Here is a 20,853-nt window from a genome sequence, read left to right on the forward strand (position 1 = left end):
CGAATGCAAATTTTCCCCCATTTTTTTTCCATTTTAACATTTAGAAAATATAGGTGGCTAGTGGTTTCTTAGGACATATAATTTTCTGTTGAAAACGTTGAAAAGGATGGAGCCATCACTTAAACTACCTTTTAAATCAATCGCGGAATTGTAAATTGATTCGCAAATTAAATTTATTCAAGACAAAAGAGGCTAATATTTATTAAATGTCGTTCTCGTGGCTACTTTTTTTTTGCGAGGAAAACAGTCGAATACCGTTATAACGAACTCCAAGAGACCGGAGAAATCACTCCGTTATAAAGGAATCCCAGGTTTTAGCATTATTCCTATGTAAACTCATCTGAGGTATTAGAAAAGGGTTCGTTGAAACGAGATTTTCGCTATAACAGTATTCGTTAAAACGGGATTCGACTTTATATAACTGAAAAATCTGTGCTCAGATGACGAAATGTCATGGGTCTGTTTTAAAAAAAAATTGAGTTGTTCGCATTCCGGAGTCTCGTTCGTCAAAATTTTGGGAAAGCGGCGAAATTTCTTCTCTTTCTTTCAGTTTATGAGGAAACAACGTAGGCAAATTGTAATAAGTCAAAAAACCATAGTATCGCACTTTGGAAAAATATTGTTTAAAAATTTGAAATTTTGAAAAAGTGACAACACTTTGCCCCTCTGAGCACAGAATTATTTTCACTTCATCTCACACGTTTTAGTTTAAAGACTTCTATTGTTTCTGAAAAGTACATGTTTTCTACATGTTTCGTTTTTGATCAGTATTGCAAAACATATAAAAATGTATTTTTCCTGGCATTAGGCAACCAGAAAATGTTCGATCATAAGTTAACTGCGGGGAGGGAATAAAAAAAATCCAGCTTTCTCGGTTGCAACATCAATCAACGATAATGTTACATCTGAAGACTTTGCTTTGAGAGTGTCTCTTGTGCAAAGAAAAATTAGAAATCTGTTGTCCCTATGAAATTGACAAAAAAAGGGGTGAGAAACACAAATAAAAATGCAATTGTCAAAAAAGCAAACAAGCACGTCAAGATTATCAGTACTTGTCCAAAAGGAAGATGAGCAAACCAAAATAGTAGATAGAACATGTTGCGAGGGTCAAGCATAAATATCAGATTGGCGTTGAAATAGGCAAAATGCCACGTGAGATTCACTTATCTCAACACTGTTGAACTTGAAATTTTTTTCACCGTGAATTTCGAACAAAACTTTACTTTTGACTATATTTCGTTAATCAGAAAGTAAAGGAATTTCAAGGTTTTCCTAAGAATAAAATGAATAATTAGTCCCTTAGAATTTTTTAAGATTTTTTGGCTGGCATTTATTTTTTGACAATTTTTTCGTCCAATTTCGTGTGAGAACGCCTCCATTTTTTTAAATCGTCTCGAATATCTTAACATAATCATCGGTCCCTAGCGATTACTTGTGAATTCATTATATATCACTCTCTTTCTCTTCAAAATCAATGCCAAGAGCGAGATTCTCTTGAGCTTCCCTGCAGAAGATGGCGCCACCTTGGATGATGGAGTAATAATAACAAAATAAAATAAAAATGTGAGAGGAAAAAAACAACAAACTATAGAGAAAACGACGTTTCTTTCTTTCTATTGAATCCTCCTTTCATAGTTGGTGGTGGTGGTGGCGTGTACGCGCCTTCTTCTTAAGAACAACGAGAAGGAGTAGAAGGAGCAGTTCATCCGGATGAAGGCGGCGCTAGGGATCGAGCAGCAGCATCGATGTAGGCGGATAGCACAGTCCAACTACTCTACCATCGTAGATAGAGAAAGAGAGTAGAGAAACCGGCGCAAAATACCGGTGGTTTTGTGGTCAAAGCGGTGCTCCTTGGAAAATGGCCCCTCGATGTTACCGTCCTTCGAGTCGTGAAGTTCGCGTATTTGCGGAAAAGGGATGACTGACCATTCTACCGAGTGGACGAAGCAAGCACCCTTGTTGTAAATAACGCTCGGATTGTCGTAGGTGTAAATACGTTAAAGAAAGATTATAATCCTCGAGATTTTTCCTCAAGCCCAATATCATTGTATAATACGAAGAAAGGTAACAAAAAAGGGGTGATCATGGCAGAAGATTCAGAGAGGCAACTGCCAAACATACAGGAGGATTGCTTGCTCAAGGTAAGGAATTTGAACTTGTAGATACGTATATGTATAATTTGTGCAAAACCACTCTTTTTCTCTTCTTATTGATCGACTGAATGGCCATCGTGTGAGGAGAAGGTTTTGTAGTCGGTGCTCGTGATTGGAAAAATCTAAGAGGCTGAAAAGGATGGTGATCAAAGACAGGGTGACGTCTCCTCCACGGAATCTTAATACGAATGGGAAAAATTTTTTAATTCTAGTGATTCGGAAATCACTATAATTTTATATTTTTGACATTTACCGACATTACCGAACCTTTTTCAACTGCGTTTAATTATAATCTCATAAGTATACTTGTGTATCAATGCTCTTCAACCGGGGGTTCCGAAGAACCGTAGGGTTTCCCGAGATATATGTAAGGGTTCCGTGAAAATTTGCCAAGTGAAATAAAAATTATAGTAGCGTGTTTTAGATGGACACCACTTCAATGACTCCTCTAGAACCAAATTTCTTAACCTTTTGTTTCACGTACCCTTTGTGTCAATAAGATGAAATTTACGAAATGAGCCACTGAGGTGGTTGAGTGTCATAGTAACGAACTCACATCGTGAGCACCCGGGTTCGAACCCCACCGGCACCACAGCGGTGGTCGGCTGAAGTTGGTTTCTTGTGGTTACCAACTTCGAGGCGTGAATGCGAGCCGATCTTCCCGTGAAAATGTCTCGCTAAAGAAAAGAACAGGGCTGCAATGGTACAAATATATTCAATCACTCACACTTCACTCACAATTCGAAATATAGATGGTGACACTGAAAAATCAGACACACTTTTTTCCAAACTCTGCCATGAAGCAGGGGCTAGAAGCGATCTCGGCAACGGGATAAGTCCGGTGGCAGATTCCTAGCGTTCATGCCAATGAAATGATGGCCAAGAGTTCCTTTACAAAACAATATATAGCAATATAAATTAGTTGATTGTTTTTTCCTCCAAGCTCCCGGAGCCCGTGAAATCTTTCCAGGGACCTCTGGTTAAGAGGTTTTCTCTTTGTTTAGAACATGAACATTATTTCAAAGTCTTCCTACAACGTAGGGTTTTCTAAGTTTTTAAGTTTTTTCAATGTTTAAATTTCAAGGGTTCTCAAGATCGTAAATTCATGTGATTCTTAGACCATTGATTGTGATTCTGATCGTGAATTCGGGTGATTCTCAGACCGTTGAGACGATGATTCTCCAGGTTATTCCTACAACGCGTATACGTTACGGTAAATGATAAATCGGTTATTATGCATACTTACCAATCGTCTTGGTAAGTTTCGGAAATTTATCACTTTTTCCAGCGAATATGCATAATGCCCAAGCGTTGTTGGTAAATTTGATAAATATGAAAAAAAATTCCAAATGAATCTAGTATGTGTGATGAATATAATCGTACCCCGATATAATGAAAACAAATTTTGCGACCGTACCCCCGATATAATGATACAATACATATATAAATTATTATGTATAGTATATGATATAGTACGATTCATCATGTTTACCAAGGACGCGACGCTTGAGTATTTTGCATAGTCGTTGGCAAAAGCGATAATTTTTTTAGTACTCATCAAATTTACCAACGACGCTTGTGTGGATACTAGCATAATCGCCGGTGAAAGTGATTAATTTAGGGAAATTTATCAACAACGCTTAGGTGCAATGCATAATCGTCGGCTCGTCGGTAAAAGTGATAACTTCAGGGAAATTTATCAAACTTACCAAAATGCTCCGCGATTATGTATAATAACCAGATTTATCACAATTTTTTTATCGTAAGATAATAACATGTGGAACTTCATGTTATAGCATAGTGATATGTTATAACATAACTTCATGAAATTCCCCCTAAACGAGGTATTATTTCAAGGAATACCTATAATACGTAAATTATGTCAGGGAGCAGCAAAGGTAAGAGAGTCGAGAAACGTTGATCTATATTAAGGGCTCTTAACTATTCGTTCTTGGAGAGATAAGATAGTAGCCCTTTAAGCGGCACAGCAGAAATCACCAAACCCCCTTCAAAATGACATCTTTTTTCAGCATAAAATTTTCAGCAGGTACAAACTAAAAGGGTACGGGAAAACTTTTTTTTCCCATTGAGAAATAAACTTTACAAAATATTGCGTTTGTCAATTCTGAAGTAAGAGGCTTTTAAGAAAGCGAGATATATCGTCAGTGCCGCTTAAGGGGAGGGGGGATCCACGAGCTCTTAAATAAAAAATAGTCAATTCACGTTACATTGCTATGCACTTAATATTATATTGTGAAGAGGTCCATGGATATCTACTTATTTACAAAATTTCAGTGGAACACGAAAGGTTGAGAACCCCTGGTCTATATGCAAAAAAAAGGTAAAAATTAAACTTTCTCGATGCATTGGTTTGTTTCGAGAACTTAAATTCTATTCGTTCAATTCAGTGAAGCTAAACCAGATTAATCAGAGATGATTGAAGTAATTATACAAGGTAGAGAAAAAGGAAAGTCCCTAGGCCACATTTTACTTGCAATCGTTGATCCTAGAGGTATACTTTCAATTAGAAAAAGTTTCCAAATAACATTTTAAAAGCTTTAATTGCAATCGAATGGAAGAGAAAGAAGAATTTTAAATAAGCCACATAAAACTAATTCCTACCCACCAACCAACATTTGTTGATCAACCTGTTGACACGTACAGAAAAATATAATTGAAAATATTCTCTTCTGTATAAAGAAAGGGCTTTTGAGCAATTCCAGTTTACACCTGAAACTTGTCATCATGCATATGTGTTATTAGCTTATCTTTCCCTTGAGAAGTTTTTTATTTAAATCATTCAAATAAATGTCCTGCAATGGCAATTAAGAATGCTAATTATATGTGTCTTACCATTGTCACCCATGTCTTACCATTAAGAAATGAAACTTTTTAATCTTTCATTTTTAGGAACAGTTTTACCTCGTTTAAAAGTAAAATGAAAATATTTTTTAGAATTTTATGACAAGACATCAACCGAATTTCTATGTAATGAGGTAGAACATAAATTTGTTCTCCAAGGTTTCAAGAAATTGCGGGAATAAGTTGCCGTTTAAGACCCCCTGGACCTGGATGAAATTCAGTGATTGTACAGGCTTAGAATGCAAGTTGTTTAAAATTTCTTGCAGCAAAAAACTTGCTGATAAATGACACAATGGAAAGATTGTTTCTCAACCGCCGATCCCTGACATCATTCATACCACGAGTGACTGTGCGTTTCCTTTTTCCCCATCCACTAACATTAATAAATGAAACCGGGCCGCGGACTTAAAAAGGTTGAGAACCACTGGTGTAAATACATTTTTTTTCGATATGGGTTGGAGCCTTAAGGCAAAATTTATATTTACGACAGCCACTGCTGACGCACAACCCTTTCTCACTGCTACGAATTTGTTGAAAGGTGTTTTGTTGTCGAAAGGAAATTAATATTTTTCTTTAATCGTTTCGCTTACATACGATTGGCAAGAAATTCGGATGATCTCTGACGAATCGGCAATGAAAATGGTAACCTTGTCCTCACCTAACCGCATGTTTGGAAACAGGAAGGAAAGAAAAAGTAGGAAAAGAATAAAAAAAACACAAATGAGAGAAAAACAATATAATACGTAAGAATAATATATACATATATATATATATATATATATATATATACTTATCTATTATACTCTTATCTGTTATACTTACGGATAATAGAGTAGGTATGAAGTAGATTTCGCTTCTCACCTTCACGTACCTGTTTTCTTTCGCTTTTAGATGTATATAGTAAAAAGATACATCACGGAGGTAAAAAGAAATACTTTTTTTTCAAAGGATTGCAATAAAGGTTCGCGGTGATGAGGAAAGAGAAAAGAAAAAAGAGAGAACTTTTGAATTTATTTCACTGGTCTTTGGACGCAACATTACGTCCTTGATCGTAAAGTGGTTAAATACATAATTTGATACATTTTGCCACGACGTCAGAAATATCTTCCTTTGTTGTGGTTTCGTGAATAGAACATTTTTATAAAAATTCTTCAAGTGATGCTCATATCAAGTCCGAAGAAACAGAGTTCAAGCCACATCTTGAATACTCGAAATTTCGTTGAGCGCTATTGAAAAACATGTACATTGTACACTGTACATTTGAGGATATCACTTCCAACTGGTCACGCGAATTACCACCTACTGCTGTTATTCTTTGAACCACAATATGACTCGGTATAAAAAAATATCATGAAATGCTTGCAGATTATTTAAGACAGACATTTTTTCAGCCGCATTTATCATCCATTCCTCAACCAAGAAACTGAGACTAAAAAAAGCTCGAGATTCTTTTGCGAAAATATATAACGAGTCTCGTTGTACCGATTCATTCCGCATCATATTTGTTTTTTGACATAAATTCTTCATACTTTAGTTAAAAAAAAATCATTTGAAAATGTTTTAAATTAAAAAAATACGGCATTTTTTCTTGTTGGGACGTCGCGGGCCACCAACAGTTCCTTTGGAGGCCCCCGAGTTTGGAACCCTTGATTTACAGTACATCAATGATTAACAGTTTCGCGAAATCGGTAGTTAACACGAGATATTTTGGTGTCACATAATTTTATTGAAAATATTCATAATTCATGTGTTTGAATAATTTAGGGCTGTTAAACTTCGAGATTGAGCAGGAATGCTATAAAATATTATTTTAAATTAAAATCTCATATCAAAGTGTGCAGCGAACGTGAAAGGTTTAGGATTTCTACTAAAAATTTGGTTCATCTTCATCACACACACACACACACCCTGGCTAGACACCCCCCCCCCCCCCGGTGAGCCTCTCCTATGTGTTTGGGGAGGCGGTCATTGTAGACATTACGAAATACAAAAAATACGCCGTGTATACGAATGTAAAATGACCAAAATTGAATAAAGTTAAAGCCCTCGAGTAAGTGCATTTTTCGTAAATTGAACGTAATATAATAATTGATAATAATTATAATATTATTATAATCTTTAGGTGGTAGAGTGGCAGACAGAACCATAAAAGAAAAATTCTCAGTACAATAAAAGACAGTTAAAGTTGGGATCAGTATTCCTTGGTTCAATAATAAAACGGAAAGCGCAGAAACTTTCTCGCGGAACTTTAACTAAGAAATGCTTATGGTGCACCCAGAACATAAACGAGCCCATCAACACCTTAATCAAATAAATCCCACTCTATTTCTCACATAAAACGGGCTCAGGTAATTGCTCTTTAATAACAATAATTGCCCAAATCTCCCGTCGAGACCTTTCCTACATGAAAACTGGTGGCTTTAAACGACTCCAGACCCACCCTCTTATATAGCTCCCTCCCCCCCTTTTTTTTTCTCAAGAAAACTGATGTCGTTCCTTGAAAGTAAGAAAATGGTAGATGTTGTGAATTATTAAGTACATAAAGAGCCTCCTCTTTTAAGCTGAATCAGCTCTCACTATCTTAATTCCCTCGGCTATAGTTGTTTTAAAAGGTTAAGTCTACGTGACGAGCGGAGTCATGTCGATTTTAGGCAAGTGGGCGTGTGAGGCTTTCCCGCTGAACAAATTTCATGTATCACACGTAAATTATTCACGGCGGGTATTGATTCGATGAATGACGATAAGCTGATGAATGACGGGTTCAACGATAACTGATAATTACACGAAACTGCCTAGAACTGTTTATAAACTAATTTTCTGATGAAGTCTTTATATGGAATTTACATGCAAATAAAACCAGTATGTGGTGTAAACAAGCGGAGTTACGAGAGTTCTTGCACTGGGTGCTGAATTCAACTCTGATGACAAGAAGCTTTAGCAATGAAGTTTTCTTTATTGATTGAAATGAATTTACTCAAAAAAATTCGATACTTTTATAGAATGAGAATATAAATATATCTGGTCTATGTCGCAGTGTTTCTCAACCGAAGTTCTGCGAAACATCGCCAGGAGCTCTACGAGGAAATACAGTAGCAATGAATAGCAATGCAAATATAGCTTTAGTATAGTACTGTTGTAGAGAAAATGAGTACAATTTCAAGTTTTCCCTACACCGGTTGTTTTCCTGACCATTTTCTAGCCCGTGGATATTTTTCAGGGCGTTTTCTAGACCGTAAATTTTTTTTGGATAATTTTCTGGATCGTGGGTACTTTCCCCACACTTTTCTAGACCATGGGTTATTTCACAGACGGTTTTATAAACCACATGGGTACTTTCCAGACTATTTTATAGACTATGGCATTCAGATCATTTTCTAATCTATAGGTATTTTGCAGACGATTTTCTAGACCGAGGATATTTTCTCGACCATTGGTTATTTTCCAGTCCATTTATATATCATGGACCGACCAGACCATTTTTAAGGTTTATTTTTCAGACTATTTTATGGACAAAATAGGTATTTTCCACACAATTTTCTAGACTGTGGATTCTTTTCTAGTTCATCGGTATTTTCCAGGTTATTTTCTAGGCTATGGGTATTTTCCAGGTTATTTTCTAGGCTATGGGTATTTTCCAGGTTATTTTCTAGGCTATGGGTATATTCTAGACTAGGGTTTTTCAACTGGTGTGCCACGAAATTTTTTTGAAGGAAATTAACTTAATTGTAAAGATGTCTGCAATAATGCGTATAAAGCTGAGATAATTTCGACGTATCAAGTATTTATCTAAAATTCCTTATAATATGTAGAATAAAAAACGCACGTAAAAGAATTAAAAACGTAAGCTATTCAGTTGGATGAATCTACTTAAATAACGGTAGAGTAAAAAAGATGAAATTTTAGCATTCGGTAAATTTATTTGTGAAGCTGTCGTAAGATTATTTTTTCATTTCACCAGTCATTCCAAACGGCAAAAAAAGTCAAGATATTATCAATTTCATTGGATGATCACTTCAATTACATTAAGACGTCTGAGGATTCTTGCTTGAATTTTGAATATATGTGCAGATGTAGCTCCATCTATGCCCGGACGAATAGGATTTGTTACACACAAATCTTGATAATACTTAGAGGATTTTTCTATTTTCTAAGAGGCTTTTTCTTTGCGCTTTTCTCTTTTAGCGTCATTGTATATTATTCGATTATGAGCGGTTTCCGAATTTCCGAATTGAAAATTCTTTGCACCATTCTAATTTTCATTGGCAGACCCGTTCCCCCCCCCCCAATGCTTACAACGTGGACTTTCCCACCGTCTGGGAAAAGCGCTGAAAACACTGGGCAAAAAATTCTAAAGGACATATGGCCGTCTTTCAAACAATTAAAACTCGTTTCTTTGGGACTCATCGCATTTGTGTATTCTCAGAAATAAGAAATAAACATATCACTTGGGTGTCCACTCCAAACTGTTATCATCCAGCTCAACGGCTATTTTTGTATAGTTCAACAACACCCTAGAATTTATGGCTTTTGCGCTGACAACGAACAAGAAGAACTGTTTCAGCGTTTTCACTGTCTACAAAAAATTGCTCGCATTTAAAATATAAATTAGATTATGAAGCCTTGAGTCGAATAAATGATATATAGAACGAATTGGGACCGAAGCCAAACGTCGTATACATGTGTGAAAGTCGTGTGTAACTCAGTGATGTATAACCATGCCGTCGTAACGCATGAGACCGGCCCGGGAAGGGACAAGAGAAAGGGGACTTACAAAAATAAGAACTGGTTGAAATTTTCGATAATTTGCCAGGTAAACGGCCTCATGATGCTCTTAAGATGGTCGTGACGATGTTTCATTGTAATTAAATCATTAACTCTGTACTATTTTTAAAATCCTAATTTTACTGTGCCGCGGAAGTTCAACTATTCGTTCAATTGTGCCGCGAGACAAAAAAGGTTGAAAAACATTGTTCTAGACTATGATCGTTTTCCAGACCATGGTTATTTTTTTCCTGATGATTCCTCGAACCTGTACAAAAAATCAAGTGCTCCATATATCATGGATTCCTTAGAATATGGATATTGCTTCTCAAGGGTTCCCTCGAAAGTTAATTTTATTTCAAAGTAGCTATAATACCCGGCGCTTCCCGGGTTTTCTTCAATTACTGGGAGGATTGAAAAAGTGACAAACCATTTAAAGGCACGCGTATGTCTGAAACGCATTGTTAGTGAACCACGGTAACCAAAGTAAACATTCTGAAAGTGACTATTGGGGCCTAGGAACCATTGTTGCCCGAAAGTTTTTTTTGCCCATTTCGGGCATTTTCCCTGCTATGACGAACTTCTAAAGTAGCCTACGGTTCAATTCGGTCCTGTTTGGTATATGTGCAAAATTTGGGAACGATCGGTCTAAAATTGTAGATTTGTATAAAGAACAAACATACACATACAGACATACATACTTTCACATTTACATATAAGATGGTTCGAAAGGGCGAAGCTCAGTTCACAAAGTGTGAGTTGAATGTTTAGAAAGGAAAGGACCGGCCAAAAAGAAAGACGACCTACTGCTCCCTGTGGCGAGATTTTTTAACGTGTAGATTGAATCGCATTCGCTCCTCGAATTTGGGAACCACAGAAAACCAATTTCAGCCGACCACCACTGTGGCGACGGTGGGGCTCGAACCGGATCCCCGCGATGCGAGTCCGTGACTATGGCCACTCGACCACCACAGCGCCCCCCCCCCTCACTCTGTGCTGCGAAAGGTGCACATTTTGAATCGATTGTGATGTGATTGCAACGACTGCTTGTAAAGGAAGTTTTATAGTCTATTTCTCGGACTCGCGATTACAGCGTACAGCACCACCTGTTGGCAACATTTGTAACTAATTTTGAAACTTCTTTATCAGATTTTTACGGCTTTCACAGTAAACATACCACTTGTTTTGTTCTTCTATTGATCACCGTTTCCGACTTATTTCATTTTAAAATCAGAGGGTACTTTGTAGCCCCTGTATACGTAGTTTGCGAAAGTTGAATATTACACCAGCGCATAAACCGCATGTGAAAATTTCATCCACATCAATAAAAAAATTTCAAGGAATGGAAAGGGTTGCTAATGTTTTTTTCGTAGAAAAGAAAACGCCAAATTTTTCTACTTTCATTTATGATACGCCATCTACGAAATAAAAAAATTGTTTCTTAAAAATTAGTTTTTCAATATTCATATTTTAATTTTAATGGTGGTGTGTCTTTACGACAAGAGAGAGAGAGAGTTTTTTTAGTGCTGGAAGAGCAACGGTGAGAAACTGAAAATAGGTTTAGCATGAAAATCAGTCGAACATTGCTGGCAGCTCATCTTTATGCCGATCAGATTTGCGAAAATATCGATTGCAAACATTGCCAGATTTACTTGCCATAATAATATACAGCTTGATGGCGTGCTCTTCTTGAGATGCTGGCCGAGATTTATTCTTAGCGGGAAGCGATTTCAACTCGGATGGTCTCGTTTGAATGATTTATTCTCATTCTATACTTGTAGAATTATCATATCGGTCAGATATCGTTTTCTCGGTCTCGAGTCTTCAAGGAGAGGAAGATTAATGCATTTCTAAGCACGAGATACTGTCAACGACGAGATAGTCCTGCATTAAAGGCCGATCTTCACACACCGTCTACACAGCTCGAACATGAACAAAAACTTCCCCTCCCCGAATCTCTTGATGTAAGGCATGTCTTCACCGACAAAGATTATGATTAGGTGGGATGTCCCGTAAATCCTAATGCGGCCTTCCTCTCATCAACCATTCGTCGTAGAGGTATAGCTTCAATTTAAAAACTGCTCAAAATGTGTTCAGAAATCACTCTGTACTAGTTTTGAGAGTGAAAATACAGTACGTCACAAAATTAAAAATATAAATTTTTAACACCTTCTGCAGTTCCAATTAGGAAGCGGTTGCCCTGTCTTTCCTGAGACCAAAGAAGAAGAAAAATCCATGTTTCTAATGTGCCATGTTCACTGATTTAATTGAATTCAAAAACAGGAGAAAAATTGACAAGAAATAGCATAAACTAACGGTCAAAACCCCTTTCCCTCATGAATGTGATTCTTTCTCAACTTTTCTCCATTTTTTAAATTCAAATATCTCAGCGACTATTGCAGTTAAAAACATGGGATTTTTTTTTGTTGGGCTCAAAAGAAACTGAGCAACAATGTTTTAATTGGATGTTAGAGGACGGGGATCGTATAAAAATGTAGATTTTTTTATTTTGTGACACACTGGTTACAAAGGGATTTCCGAACACATTTTAAGCATTTTCTTTTTTTTTCCCAATTGGAGCCATACCTCTACGACAAACGGTTGATGAGATAAGGGCGGATTAGGACTAACAGAACACCCTGTATTTTCTTTGTTATTTTGTCAGAGATATAGCTGCTCTAAATGACAGAGGAGAAAATCAATGCATTTATTATCATGGCATCGATAAGACCAAGGGCATACGCAGGAAGAGGGAGGGGGGGGGGCACGTGTCTCCGAGACCAAAAAATAAGAAAACAATTATTTGAAATAAAAATATAAGAGATTTAAAAAAACTCTGTAATAGCAACTATTTTTTCCATTTTTTCAGATGCTATTTTTTTAAGTGTTTAAAATTCGTAATTTCTATGGGAAAAGTTCCATCTTTCTTCAATCCGCCGATACGTTCCCACCTTAACCCAAGAGAATGAGATAATGCAGTCTAAAATCCCTACCAAGGATGTATCGTGCTTACATTCCTGCTAAGAACTTAGTTTAAGGAAACGAAGTCCTATAATAAATCCTAGTCACTTACGACAGGATTTATTTACTATACTTGCCAGATTTTTTATAAGAATTTTATGATTAGTTCAATTTATGTGTTTTCTTCCCTGCGTAAAGCATCTGCAAGTTCTGGGATTGTTCAGACCATTCTCGGAACTGCTTTAATGTATAGAGATCGGTGTAAAACCACTGAGTATCTACTCACCCTCTGCTTATTTGACTGCTAGAGTCAAGATTGATCTTGAAATCAATGATATTCAATGGAAAAGTTGTGTTGTTTTTTTTTTCATTTTTCATCCATCAAGTGTAGCGCGAAAAAATCTTCATTCGTATTTTCCGACAAGTTCCTCAGAATTCCGAAGCTGATTTGCTTTTGGATTATGCTCATTTTTTCAAGTATAAACCGCAGATTTTTTTTTTTTTACGTTAAAAAAACCATCGGAATTTCTTGGTGTGTATTATATTCCGCTGTGTCTTATTTTCCGATTTTCTTTCCTGAGAGGTTGGAATAGAAATAAATGCTTCCATAAATTTGTAGATGGCGTATATAGATGTGAGTAAAACAAAGCCGCGACATTTTTCCTTAAAAAAAGTGACCAACAATCCTTATTATCCCTTTAAATGGCCGCGAGCCAAATGTGGCCCTCGAAGCTTTTTGCAGTGGCCCGCCGACAGAAAAGGCTTGCGTAGTAACACAATTCTGAAAAAATAAAACCTTGATGGAAAATATGTGTTCCGGAATCGGGGTAAAAGAAATCATTTTCTAATTCACTTTTAGAAAAATTTTTTTAACTAGAGATAAATAACTTTAGAGCTGTGTGTGATGTAATGATTATAAATAATCTCAGAATTATTGAAAAAACTTGTAATTGAAAACATTGAAAAAATTAATTTTAGAATTAGTGAGAGAAATAATTTCATTATTATTGAAAAAAATAGTTTCAGACTTGATGAGAAAAAATAATCCGCAATTCACAAAAATTCATAATTAATGAAAAATAATTCTAAAATTATTCAAAAAAATATTTTCAGGTCTAATGAAGATTTATATTTAATGGAAAAAATGTATGTTTATTATTATCATATTCAATTCCATCAGAACTGAAGGAAGTTCTTAATAAATAAAAAGTTTAGGATTAATAGAAATTCATAGTAAATGTTTCATAACGAAATTCATATTTAATGAAAAAAATAATTCAAAAATTAATAAAAATCCATATTTAATGAAAAACGAAAAAAATAATCGCAAAATAAATAAAATTCTCAAATAATATACGGTAACCTGCTTGGAGCCGTGGACCCCGTTTCACCCACTCGTTACGACGCCGTGTAAATCTACAGACGTACCGCAGCATGACTTTTGGGCTCTCGGGCTCCTTGGAATTTTTTTTAACCAAAATGTCTGAAAGGTTGAAGACCCCTGCTTTATATATTAAAGTTGAAGTTTCAGTAGATAACATATGGATAAATAAGTTATAAGTATATTCTTTAATAATTTCATATATATTGTTTGTATTTGTATATATATATTGTTTACATTTTTAATTGGGTTGCTGTGTTTTTGAAGTGTATGACATCCATATTTGTTGTAGGCATCTTTTTCTCAGACACCTCGTTGGGCATTTTGCCTGTTGTGGCGTTGTTTTTGTATTTGTATTTGTATAAATAGATTCATTTCGTTTAGACTAGGATAATTACCGCGTATCAGTCGGATATAATGAATATTTTCCATGGTCCCTCGTGACATCATTATATCCGGAAACACTGTATAGTATTTTAAATCAGTGGTATCATTATTAGTAAAATGCTGATTGCAATATGCTGATTCAGGAATAATGCAAAAAAATGAATTTTTCAATTCCAAAATATGAGAATCACATTTTAGTACCACATTTTTTTAACTTTCGCTCTAAAAAATGCGTTGCGCAAAATTTGAATGTTCCCAGTTTGAAAAGGTTCAAAAAAGTACTTAAGTTGCACATTATTTATTTTATGTAAAAATAATACTGTTTCCAGAAGTTTCTCCTGTTCTGTTAATCATAATAGATCCTTCTTTTCTACCTTAATTCTACGAAAGATGATAATTTAGTAAAAGGTGATTTCATTGAAAAGCGAGCCTGCACGTATTCAAATGGGATTTCAAAACTCTTATTAGTAACAATTTTTTTATGTTCAGTGGAAACCATTTCCAAAACTAGGGAAGACAGAAACCAACATTAGAGAAACCAAAAATCCCTAAAACAGGGGTACTCATCTTTTCAGACACGGCGGATTGAATTGAAACTTCCCACGAAGCCCGCGGGCCGCCAACTCGTGTAATTTAGTGGCATCTTAATAGAAGGGACCAATGGGGGTCCCCGAGTTAAACAGGGACAAAAATAATTAAAGGCTTTTATTCATTTTGAAATAATTTCTTTTGTTAATTTTCTGTTTTGATTAGTTCTGAAATAATTTTTCAACTAATTCTGAAAAAGTTTTTGATTAACACTAAGACTAATTTCAACCTGATATCACTTTTAATGTTTAAAAATTAATTATTTATTTCCGTAATTCTGAAATTATATTTCCCTTCTCAATGATATCATTTCTTTCAATAATTATGCAATTATTCTTTTATTGATTCTGAAATAATTTCTATCAGAAGTTACGAAATTATTTCTCCCATTGTTTTATATGCATAAGTTATTGTTTTCACTAATTCTGGAATTGTTTTAATTTCAAAAATGCAAAAATTATTTCTTTTATTTATTCTATAATTATTTCTTTCTTTCTATCCTAGAATAATTTGTTTCATTTAGTTTAGAATTACTTCTTTCATCAATTCCGAAATTATTTCTTTCATTAAGTCTAGAACTCATCGTTTTTCCATGTTTTCAACTATTTTCTGAAAATAATCCTCGGACCACGACAGTAAGCTATGAGGGCCAAACGTTGCTCACGGGACATACATTGAAGATCCCTGCCCTAGAACGTGAGTGATAATATGCGGATATAGCTTCCCCTCCCCACTTCAAAGAAGGGATCTAAATTTCGAAATATTATTATATGAAAAATTACAATTTAGTCCCTAAAAATCGACGCGTACATTTCAACTTCATTGTGTTGACAACTGCGTGTTCATTTTTTCTTCAATAAATTAATTTTTCAATTGTCTTCGAAGTTTAAAAATTTTACTAATCAATGGAAAATTAATGTAATTAATTACAAAAAAAAACCTGAAGGTTCAACAAACAGAAAACACATAATTCAATGGGGGAGGGGGGCGGAAAGGTATATCGAATTGCACTGGGGGCGCGAAATGGGGAAAAAAATGTATGAAATACTTTGTGTTAAATCAGCGGTTCTCAACCTATGGCCCGCAGATCAGACGTTTTCCGTGATGATGACATGGGTGGTCTACAAGCAGACTTGATTATTGAATTTCAGTTGTAATTGATATATTAGTACAACAATATCATTTAGATGTAGTAAACAAATCTCATAATTTCATCAATATCAAATGGACTTTTTTATCCGGAACTCAAATATTCCCTGGTACATCCAATTTACAAAAGAGGATATGCAACCGATTTAATAAATTACGGACCAATTCTCTATTCTACCTGTTTTTTCAAAGGTTATGGAAAAATATATAAAAAAACCAACTTCTAAATCTCTTAAATCACCAAAACTTTTTTGCCACCAACCGATACGGATTCCAAACAAAAAAAAAATACAGAAATGGCTATAATCGATTTATGTAATCGTTTAAACAATGGATATAACTTAAACAAATACTCAATAACCGTATTCCTAGATCTTAAACGAGCTTTTGATTACGTTGACCTTAATATCCTAACTAAGAAACTTTACTCAGCTGGCATACGTGGCAATATATTGAAATGGTTTGAAACATATTATTACATTAGACAACAAGCAGTTAAAATAAATGAAAAAACTAGTACATTCTTGGAAGTAAAAAAAGGCGTACCTCAGGGATCAGTTCTTGGACCTGTACTTTTCCTCATATATATAAACGAATTTTGTAAACTAGAACTAAATGGAAACTTAATATCTTTTGCCGATGATACAGTACTGTATGTAGAAGAGATGGAAATGGAAAATTTATAAAAAAAAGTAGAAGACCTTTTCAAAATAAATGGTTGGCTAAGTAAAAACGAACTTCAGATAAATATTCAAAAAACTAAATACATTTGCTTAAAGACAAAAAAACATAAATAATTTTGATATATAATATACATATAAAAATTCATAACCATTCCCCTAGTCATAGTATATCATACTGTAACTGCCAAGAAATAAACAGATTTTTCGACTACAATTATCTGGGCATAATAATACAGGATGACCTAAAATGGAATTTGCATTGTGGAAAAATAACTAAAAGAATTCGAACTTTAGCAGCGTATTATATAGACTTAAAAATGCAATAGATGAAAATTTTTTTAAAGATATATTTTATGCATGGATATACTCAATTGTAAAACATGGAATCTGTGCTTGGGGAGGTGCATATTATACTAACATAAATAAATTAGATAATATATATAATAAAATCAGATTCACAATAAAAACTAATCCCACTAACCAAAACAAAACTGAGTGCCATGCATTATCCATAAGACAAAACTATATATACAGAATAATAAAATTTGTTATAGGAAATAAAGAATGGTTAATAAAGAATCGAAACAGATCTTCAAATAGATTAAGTATTGGGATATCAAGTGCCAAAAACAAATAAAACTCTATTCAAAAAAAGTTTTACTTACATTGCTCCAAAAGTATTAAATAAATACCAAATTGCTAATCATACTGATAAAAGATTGAATTATAATATTTTTGATTTTGCGAAGAGCATTGTATTTGAAACACTAATACAATAGAAATATTTAAATTGAAAAATATTTTATTTCTAACTTTTACAATACATGTGTTTAATTTTTGTGCATAGAGATATCTATCATAAATATCTATATTTTCAACAATTTGCATGAACACTAATCAAAATTCGAAGAGATAATACTATGAACAAGATATAATTATTGTTTTAATTTGAAATTTTTTTCAACATATTTTTGTGACGTTATAAAAATCCAATCATTGTGCGTAAACACGAGCATAAACTATTACTGTTTATTGTTTATGATAATAGAACAATAATGAAGGTTGCTTGAAAAATAGAAATTTAGTATTACAAATTATTCGACCTTCTGGAAGGACAAGGTGTCACAGAGTGGGTGAATATGTATGTCCATTTTTTTTTGTTTATTTATTATGTATTTTTGTCTTGTCATTTGTCTTTCTTTTGTATTTTGTAACGTGTTCTGTTTTGTCCAATTAAAAAAAAATATCCTTTTTTTTTGGGTTCAAATAAAAATATATATTCATACTTAGGTTCACCATACCTGATCAAAGAAAATGCTAGAAATTGTGATCCTAAACACGGGATATCACTAATTGTAGCTAAGAAATGCAATTGACGACAAATTCGCCAGTTACTGAGAAGTGGGTAAAGGGTGGGAAAATAAAGGGCTCTTACAGGCTCTTAGCAGTGAATAAAAATGTGTTTGATAAAAAAATAAAAAAAAACCGGATGAAATGACCAAATGGAAAAACAAATGACCACGTTTTATTGAGAAAAATATGGGGAACTGGGATCTTTAATACGGGGTTCGCCAATTGTTATCAAAAAACATTGAAATAAGTCAGCAAAATCCCCATCTTTAGTTAAAATCACCGAAAAATTAAGGAAAAAATGTCGAACCTAACAAATATGTAAGATGAATACTTGTATTTATAGCTATAGTTATCATAATAAGTTACGAAAACGCTGTTTATTCACGATTTTAGTAAAGATAACAAATTTAAATAAGCATAGTTGAAAAAAACGGGAAAAATATGCAAAAGAAATTCGGAACAACTAAAAACACAGGAATGTCCCGTAATACGTTGCACAAGTGGTCCGTCGGATTGGTGCAAGACATTTTACTGGTTCTTGGCTTCAGAAAGGTTGAGAAAATCTTTATTAAATGATTCAAATTTTCGTCGATATAAAAAGTTAATTCAACAATTCTTCCCTTTAATTTGTAACAAAATTAATTCTCATTTAAGTTTTGAAAACATTTAATCAATGATCGAGGCTCTGAAAACACAACAGGGAACAACAATCAAGAAAGAAGAGAACCCAGAGAATAAGAAGGTTTCATTCTCTTTCCTTGTTTCCAATGAAAAATCGAATCGTGTTTTTTTCTTTACTGTTAAGGTCCGGTGTTCAAATGTAACGTCGCATTTTTTGAAGCAATTTAAATAAAAATTCGGAATATGCTTTTCCTAATCAGCTGCACCCTCTCCGACGAAAATAAAAATGTTTTTATCTGCAGGAGACGGAAAATAGAAGGCGGCAAGTTAACATCGGGATCATGATAACGCGGACGTGGACGGAGATCGATATGTGTGTCGACCAAGCAAACAAACAAACACGACGTCTATAGGAGAGGAAAAATCGCCCTTGACATGATGGTAGGGACACGCCGTCTCTTTTCTCTTTCTTATCAGTCACCTGACACAATTTCGCCTGCGACACATCTCACAGGAGAGGATGTGTCGCGAGAGAGCCACCGTTTTTCGTTCCGCTGTAAAATTTGATGTACGAGCTGTCGGTTCAAGGTGCCAAAGAATTTCGATAAAGCAAATTTCCCTCATACATACACACATATATCGCTATGCAGAAGCGGGTAGCAATGCCGCGTGTTGCTTGCTAGGAATCAGATCGAAGATTCACCCCCCCCCCCCACGCATAAAGTGAGTGTCTTGTAAAAATTGACATTCCCGCCCCTCTAAAATTCTGAAGTTATTAACTGCTATCAGAAAAAGTAATCTGAATTTCAGAAAAATTGAATTTCCCTTTAAAATAAAGCAGAAAAATGAAGAAAAATCTGAAATTGCATATCCATCTGGGAAATGGGGATTTTTTACGATGAAGAGGATTCCTTTTTGCCCCTCACTAATTTCTTCCTACGGGTATGAATTGTAAAATCTGTTCGATTATTTTAAAAAAAGCATTTCATAGTATAAAACAGAGTTTTACAAACTTATTTATCTCATCGCCTCCCCACCGAATTTCTTCCCATTTCAAAAAATTCACAGAAATGTTTTCATCACCTGCACCCTTCACAGGATATTTTTCCACCCCCTTAGCCGAATCTTTCCATTGCCTCTTTCACAGAATTGTTTTTCATCATCCCCTCCCCCGGGGTTTTTTTTTTCATCGTCCTCTTCACAGAATTTTGTCTCGTTGCCTCCTTCACCGAATATTTCTATCGCCCTCCCCTTCATAGAATTGTTTTCCATCTCCCCCCTCACAGAATTTTTTTTCGTCTCTCTCTCTCTCACCCCTATAGAATCATTTAATCGCCCCTCTCTCCTCACAGAATTTTTTCGATCGCCCCACAGAATTTTTTTTTTTTTACAACCCCCCCCCCCCCCCGCAACACACAGAATTTTTCTTCATCGCCCCACACAGAATTTTTTTCCCATCACCTTTCTAGGCCAACCGGACTCCTATGGTTTTTCTGTAGCTTTTACCGCTACTTGGTCTGTTTTGCAAAAGGGGGCAGGCTTGCAACTCCACGTCTTTCAACCACTAAGGGGGACGTACACCACTGTAAATGATTTAAAAAAATTGTCAACTACACGTATAAAAAAATATATCATTATACATTTGTATGTATTTTCTTTAGGACAGAGCTTAACTGTAAGACAGAGTTTTTAACTGATGCTCGGTGGATCCACGAAAACGATCCACTTTTCTAGGGATTCCCGAAATCAAAACCTGATTTTTCATTGGGATTGAAATAAAAATGCCTGTCTATTTAAGAGAAATATTCATGTTTGTTCACGTTCTGGGGAAGAGTCTCCTGATCATAAAGATTTCCACTGGAACTAAAATGTTTTGGAAACCACTGCTGCAAGACATAAAAAACATTTATTAGATTTTTAAGAAGAAATTACTTGAATATATTCAACTATCCAA

At 34.8% G+C, this 20,853-nt stretch overlaps 1 protein-coding gene across 3 annotated transcripts in view; it reads left to right on the top strand.

Moving 5' to 3' along the window:
* Positions 1-1,709: 1,709 nt before the first annotated feature.
* Positions 1,710-20,853, top strand: part of LOC149088400 (dual specificity tyrosine-phosphorylation-regulated kinase 4-like) — an 86,283-nt gene continuing 67,139 nt past the window's right edge. For all 3 annotated transcript variants that reach the window (XM_089247488.1, XM_089247489.1, XM_089247490.1), the window contains exon 1: positions 1,710-2,141. In XM_089247488.1, the coding sequence (XP_089103614.1) occupies positions 2,085-2,141 (57 nt within the window). In that variant the 5' untranslated portion in view covers positions 1,710-2,084. The remainder of the gene's footprint in view (positions 2,142-20,853) is intronic.

Source organism: Pholcus phalangioides, unplaced genomic scaffold (assembly GCF_987345545.1).
Source record: "Pholcus phalangioides strain wild (caught in Gottingen) unplaced genomic scaffold, Ppha-v1.0 ptg000003l_1, whole genome shotgun sequence".
NCBI classification, from domain to species: Eukaryota; Metazoa; Arthropoda; class Arachnida; order Araneae; family Pholcidae; genus Pholcus; species Pholcus phalangioides.